Source organism: Temnothorax curvispinosus, unplaced genomic scaffold (genome assembly GCF_003070985.1).
Source record: "Temnothorax curvispinosus isolate PA1 unplaced genomic scaffold, ASM307098v1 QBEX01010492.1, whole genome shotgun sequence".
NCBI classification, from domain to species: domain Eukaryota; kingdom Metazoa; phylum Arthropoda; class Insecta; order Hymenoptera; family Formicidae; genus Temnothorax; species Temnothorax curvispinosus.
The window spans coordinates 30,080-37,462 of NW_020220272.1; the positions used below are offsets into that span (position 1 = coordinate 30,080).

Genomic DNA, 7,383 nt, shown 5'->3' on the forward strand with positions numbered 1-7,383 from the left:
TTCTTTGTATAAAATTTTCGGATGTTGCCACTTGAAATCATGATTGTGTGCAAGACGGTGTTTGCTCACAACAGAATGATTATCTATATTTTTCCTGATATCACATCGATGTTCTTTGATGCGTTTTTCTAAATGCCTTTTTGTCTGGCCAATATATACCGCATCACAATTTGCACAATCAATTTTATGAACTAACTCAGTCTGACTGAGATTCGGCAACTCGTCTTTACCCTTCCTAATGACACAATCTAATCTCTTCGGGATGGTGTGAAGAACTCTAAAGTTCATGTCTCGCATTGTACGGCTAACATTCTCGCTAAGGCCCTTTATGTAAGGTACAGTAATGCACCTTCGAGGATCTTGGGCCACTTCGCTACTGACAGGATCATTGTTGTTACGATTTCGCAATTCGCCAAGCCGGACATTGACATATTTATCAACAACTTTCTTCGGGTAACAATTATTAATAAGGATCTTTTTTATTTCACTAATATTAGACTTGTGAAACCGCGCGTCGGACAAAAGAATCGCCCGACCAACCAAATTCCTTACGATGTTAATTTTATATTTTATAGGATGGTTTAAAAAATAATTTATATACTGGCCCGAGAAAGTTGGTTTACGGAACCAATTCGTGAGCAATGAGCCTCCCTCGCGGATGACCGTGGTGTCAAGGAAACTCAATTTACCATTGCTTTTCATTTCATAAGTGAATTTTAATCTATCGTGATAATTTTGAAATTAAAGATACTAATGTTAAAACTGTCTAATAATTCCCTAATACCCGACTCGGGAACAACCGCGAAAATATCATCCACATATCGTTTGAAAAAGGATATCCTGAAACTGAGCCGCTGTATACAATGTTTCTCTAAATCCTCCATGACCATGTCAGCCAAGATAGGAGAGAGGGGAGACCCCATCGGGCTTCCGAAGATCTGTTCATAAAATTGGCCGTTGAACATAAAACTAGTAGAACTGAGGATCAAGTCTACAGCACTCAAGAATTGTGGAAGGCTGAGATCAGTTTTTGTAGTGATGTAATTCTATCTCTCTTGAATCGCTTTCAAAACAAGATCTTTAGGTACGTTAGTGAAAAGAGAAGTGACATCTAACGAAATTAAAACGTCACCGTCTCCCACTCTTACTCCTCTAATCAATTCTACAAAAAACCAACCATCCTTAACATATGATTCAGGTTTAGGAACAGATTTTTCTGAAATATTTTGCAAACGACTGGCGATATTATAGAGCGGACTGCCTAAAGTGGAAACAATTGTACGTAATGGTGAGCCAATTTTATGAATATTCGGGAGCCCGTAATATGTATGAAAATAATCGTTGTTAGCATAGAAAAAGTTGTTGACAACATGACCAGGTAAGAGCGCACGAAGTTGGTTCTCTATTCTAATAATCTTGGAACAAATAAAACATAAATTAACATTAGTATCTTTAATTTCAAAATTGAGGAATTTTGTCTGTATGCGTCTCTTGAAAAGAGTAAACTCATGTTTTACCCTATTACTATGCAATTTGATATTCAACTGCAGCCGGTGTAAGTGTGGAGGTAAGACATCAAATCTTCGACAGCAAAGCAAAAATCTTAGTTGTTGATTGGCGGAAATAGCTTTGAGTTTGATTTTTATCCAAGACTTTAATAATAACGTTGTCTTCCGTCCAAACCATCTAGTGATGTTGACGAAAAATCCTTCGTCACGATAAAACACCATTTTTCTGGTCAACAATTTATTAATACATTTTACTGGTTCAACAATTACCACGATAGATTAAAATTCACTTATGAAATGGAAAGCAATGGTAAATTGAGTTTCCTTGACACCACGGTCATCCGCGAGGGAAGCTCATTGCTCACGAATTGGTTCCGTAAACCAACTTTCTCGGGCCGGTATATAAATTATTTTTCAAACCATCCTATGAAATATAAAATTAACATCGTAAGGAATTTGGTTGATTGGGCGATTTTTTTGTCCGACGCGCGGTTTCACAAGTCTAATATTAGTGAAATAAAAAAGATCCTTATTAATAATTGTTACCCGAAGAAAGTTGTTGATAAATATGTCAATGTCCGGCTTGGCGAATTGCGAAATCGTAACAACAATGATCCTGTCAGTAGCGAAGTGGCCCAAGATCCTCGAAGGTGCATTACTGTACCTTTCATAAAGGGCCTTAGCGAGAATGTTAGCCGTACAATGCGAGACATGAACTTTAGAGTTCTTCACACCATCCCGAAGAGATTGGATTGTGTCATTAGGAAGGGTAAAGACGGGTTGCCGAATCTCAGTCAGACTGAGTTAGTTTATAAGATTGATTGTGCAAATTGTGTTGCGGTATATATTGACCAGACAAAAAGGCATTTAGAAACACGCATCAAAGAACATCGATGTAATATCAGGAAAAATGTAGATAATCATTCTGTTGTGAGCAAACACCGTCTTGCACACAATCATGATTTCAAGTGGCAGCATCCGAAAATTTTATACAAAGAAAAACATTTCAAAAAAGAGAAATATCGGAAATGTTTTTCATTAAAAAACATGATTGCACAATCAATTTACAAAACGATACTGAGAGCCTGCCATCTATTTATAACCGTGTCATTGGTATTACTTAGTCGGCCTTATATATTCGGTTCTGCTCGTTTTTTCACCAGAGCGCCGTTTGCTATCCGCGGATTACGTTTGACAACTTCATTTCGACTTTGACTGTCTTACTGTTCGGACGTTGTGCCTCGATATGGCTGGTGACGTTTTGATTTCACCGTTTGTTTTAGAACGCATAAGAATTGTAAGCTTTTAACTAATTTTTGCAGTCTTAATTGATTTTATTGTTTTTGACTAGCGCGATATTGTTAAGGTGCGTGTCCACCTGCGAGTAAAACTCTCGAGAGTAGCTCTCGAGATTGATTCTGACACTGTCCATTTGAGAGTAATTTTTCTGACATTGTACTCTCGCGAGCATCTCGTGAGAAGCCAGAGAGTATTCTTTCGGAGTGTTCTCTCAAAACCGTGTCCACTTACGTACTTTTTTAGTCGATCTCTGAGAGTGGTGACATCATAATGTCTCGTAAACGAAAAAACTTGCGGCTACTATAGTGACTAGCATTATTTTAAAAAGAAAGAGGGCGTTAAATAACAACAAAAAGACCTTCTGGGTCAAGCAATGTATTGATCGCAGGTGCCGGATCTGCTCTAATTATAGAGAGCTTAAGATTGAAGACTCCCAACAATTAAAAGTTTCTGCAGACTTACAAATTGTAAAGTGGAATACATAGTGCGATATTATTATTTAGTTTTCAGTTTGCGAAATACCTTGATGTTAGATTTTTATATGTAAATTGTAACGATGCACCCCGTGCGCTAAGCATCGTTCCCGGCAAACGACCGCCGGATGCCGCCCGACCGACGATCAGTCGGGCGAAAACCAGGGCGCTGTGCGCCCACATTTTTAAACAAATTCAAAACGCACCGTGTGCGCGGGCCAAGCGCGGCACCGGTGCCTCCCGACGAGCGACGACGGGAGCCGAGCCGCCCCGAGGACGAGCGCGGCGCCGCGCCGCCCCACCACAGCGCGACGATCGGTGCTCCTAGCGAACCCGCCGCGCCGGCCGGGTATATAAACCGCCGTTCCGGCGAGGAAAAGAGACTTCGTTAAAAAGCTCCGCTTCTTTTAGACGAAACCTATCCCGACTCCCAGGGAACACACAAAACGAGGTCCGGTGCTCCGAGCCTCGACTGAGGGCTCTCAGGTGTTCTCGCACTCCTTCAAACTTAACCCCGAAGCACGGTCGTATACACAGGTCTGGCAACTCCGGTGGTGGGGGGTGACTCACTTATTAAAGCTAGTCGGGCTACTAGATCGCAACGACAGCGGCGGCCAAACAATGAATTACAAAACGCGCCAAATTTAAGTACGGTTATAACGAGATAAATAAAGAACGCGATGCTGACTGGCAGGAAATAAATTCGTTGTACATGCAGGCGAGCATGATAAATATGACCGAGTCTTATTATACCGTGATTTTAAATAACGTTTAGTCGAGTGTCTTTAGCTACGGCATGAGACATTTTGATGATATTAGTGTCCGATTCCGGATGAATCATTGATACAATTTTAACATTATTCACTCATGAATAATGTTTAAATTGTATCAGATTTGAAAAAAAAAAACACATTTCAGGTTTACATGGTAAAGAAAAAAGTACAATATAACATTATTATATAAAGAGCAGTTTATTCATTCGTCAATTTTGACAGCTTTTTTTTCACAACAAATTTTTTACTTAATTTTAAGTTTTGTTGATGAGCGTGTTGCCTCATCCTTAACCGAATGTAATAAACTAATGCAAAGGATAGTATGTCAGAAGCGTGCTCTTTGCACGGAAACGTAAAATCATAAATTGTAATAACTTCATCGAACGTTAACTCAAAAACATCCACATAATATGCATATTTTGCGAAGCATGCTTCTACGTGACGGATGAGATTAAAAAATTTAAGATTGGCGTGAATCAAGCCACCACGAGTTTTCATATCTATCAGTTTCGTTGCCGCGTTCGGTACTGAAGCTCGACTGCAGGAATCAATTTTTACAGCTTTTATACAGGTATCGCACGAGTTATAAATTTTTAGGACCTGCTTGCACAGATATCCTAAAATTAAAATCGAATGGCTTTAGCAAATTGTTCAAAAGCTTGAAACGGCAACTTGAGAGCAAAAAACATATAACTACCATAGCAGAGAGTAGAGAGTTTGCCATCACTACTTTTAGGCCCGATTGCTCAATGTAGATTAACTTTAAACTCGGTTTAACTTACTTTTATCCTTTTCTAGTTCGAAGAATTAGAAAAAGATAAAAATCAAATTAAACCGAGTTTAAAGTTAATTTACATTGCAATCGGACCTTAAGTTAATGTACGATTAAGGTGACTTGATACAAGTCCGTCAGTAACGCGACTGTAGTTAAATTTTCGTAAAGTTAATTTTTATAATACGGGAAAAAAGCCAAAGAACGATAATTAATCCGTCACATAATTAATCCGTTAATTGTCCCACAGTAAGAACCGTACCGAAAATCAAAATTGAAAAATGCAGCTATATCTCTTGTCCCCGTCAGATCACCTTAAATGAAGCATGGAAGCGTAACTACTACATACAACTATATACTATATACTATTGCGCACTCATAGCTAAGACAGTACAATAATAATAAATGTTAATGCGTTTGAAAGTTACCAACGGGTTAGTTACGTGTGAAGCAGCGTACAGAAAGTTAGTTAAAAAAAGAAACCTGTAACGTAATATATGATACAGTCAAGAGTGGGAGAAAGGACATCATCAGGATCAGGGGTATATTCAATTATGTCGTCGGCCTCCCAATTCTCATACTCCAAGCTTGCATCCAACTTTTCTTTTATTTGTCGACGATATTTCGCAAATTTTGCCTCGTTGTTCTCTCCGTATATTGTTTTTAATAATTTTCTGATCAATAGCGAATGTCAAGTAGCTTCTGTCATTAACTGACATTGACACCTCAACTTCAGCTGACGCTTTTTCTGAAGACTTCTGCTGATCACAAGAACTTAGTTCCACATGTACAATCTTATCCCCAAAATCGATGCATGGCCTTGTTGTAACTTCGTCTGAGGCTAAATTGATTCGTGGTCTCTTTGTTGCAACTTCGTCTGAGGCTAAACCGATTCGTGGTCTTTTTGTTGTAACTTCATCTGAGGCTAAATATTATCCATCATTAGCAATGTTTAAAATCTAAAGATAATATACACTACACAGTAAGTGTGTACAATACATACTTCCTATAATGGACTGATGACTCTCCGTAGTGTGAACCAGTTCAGGTACCAGTTCGACCTTGTTATAGATAGAATCATCCCCGAAATCGATGCATGGCCTTGTTGTAACTTCGTCTGAGGCTAAATTGATTCGTGGTCTCTTTGTTGCAACTTTGTCTGAGGCTAAACCAATTCGTGGTCTTTTTCTTGTAACTTCATCTGAGGCTAAATATTATCCATCATTAGCAATGTTTAAAATCTAAAGATAATATACACTACACAGTAAGTGTGTACAATACATACTTCTTATAATGGACTGATGACTCTCCGTAGTGTGAACCAGTTCAGGTACCAGTTCGACCTTGTTATAGATACACGATGTATTGTCATCAAATATTGTTGGTACAGCGGAACTGTGTAGACGAGGACGCTGAAATGGAACCTGACAGAAAAAAGAAATATGCAACAAAGGAAATATAAAAAGAACGTACATGAAATAAAAATGGAAATAAAGCTAGTTTTCGTACATTAAAGAAAACTTGGTGATAAAACTTACGTTTGCAATAATCTTTCCATTTGCATCATGTTTGATGTAGTTCCTGATAATATAATGGCCTTCAAAATGCTTCTCGCAAATAAAGTACGTTTCTTTAAATGCCACTACACCAGGAATAACGGCTTCCCATTTGCGCATTTCTATATTTCTCGGCACTTTGAACATTGACAATTTCTCTTTCTGACTTTTGTAACCCGATTTACATTTCGGTACTGCGCACGTTATAACCATTTTGCACTATTTTACTCGCACTGCTACTACACGTGACACAACACACGACCGTGCATTGAACCATTGAACATATAATGATATAACGGCGGCTACGGTCGTGGACTGTGGTACGACCGTGATGGCGGCTGTATACTAGATAGTAGCGACACGTGGTGGAGATATCATAAATTAAAAAACCTGCTTCAATAAGTGTGCTACCCCCACCACTAAAATTCGGCCCGAGTTGCCAGACCTGTGTATACGACCGTGCCCCGAAGGCACGGTTACGCGGGGTCGAGCGCGCTCGGCCCCGCAACGAGGGCTCTCGCTGCCGCCGCCCCGGGGCTCCGGAAATCTTCCATACTACGCTACGCGTTCCCGCACGCATACCATCGCGATACCGCGACATCCGCGAGCATCCAGGCATTATACCGCGTCCGCCTATATGTAATACGGATATGTAATATACCGAGCCCGTGTAATACGTCGATGTAACGATACCGCGTTCGTTATTAAATACCGCGCCGTTATCAAGTGCAAAGGCACTACCTGTAAATATACCGCGTCCGCCTATATGTAATCCGTCTATGTGAAATACCGAGCCTGTGGAATACGTCTATGTAACGATACCGCGTTCGTTATTAAATACCGCGCCGTTATCAAGTGCAAAGGCACTACCTGTAAATATACCGCGTCCGCCTATATGTAATACGGCTATGTAATATACCGAGCCCGTCATCAAGTGCCCCGCACTACCTCTTCGTTGTATATACCGCGTTCTGTCCATCCCTGCGCACATACCGCGCTAAC

At 39.9% G+C, this 7,383-nt stretch overlaps 1 protein-coding gene across 2 annotated transcripts; it reads right to left on the bottom strand.

The window, feature by feature from the left end:
• Positions 1–4,232: 4,232 nt before the first annotated feature.
• On the bottom strand, positions 4,233–6,829 carry LOC112460409. 2 transcript variants are annotated; one of them, XM_025025068.1, is made up of 4 exons: positions 6,364–6,829; positions 6,111–6,249; positions 5,829–5,948; positions 4,233–5,750 (listed from the first exon to the last, which is right to left on the bottom strand). In XM_025025068.1, exons 1-4 carry the CDS (start codon positions 6,592–6,594, stop codon positions 5,401–5,403), a joined length of 840 nt encoding a protein of 279 aa, XP_024880836.1. In that variant the 5' UTR covers positions 6,595–6,829; the 3' UTR covers positions 4,233–5,400. The 2 variants fall into 2 exon arrangements, with proteins under 2 accessions (XP_024880836.1, XP_024880835.1); XM_025025067.1 differs by having other exon boundaries at positions 5,829–6,032.
• Between the last annotated feature and the right edge of the window lie 554 nt (positions 6,830–7,383).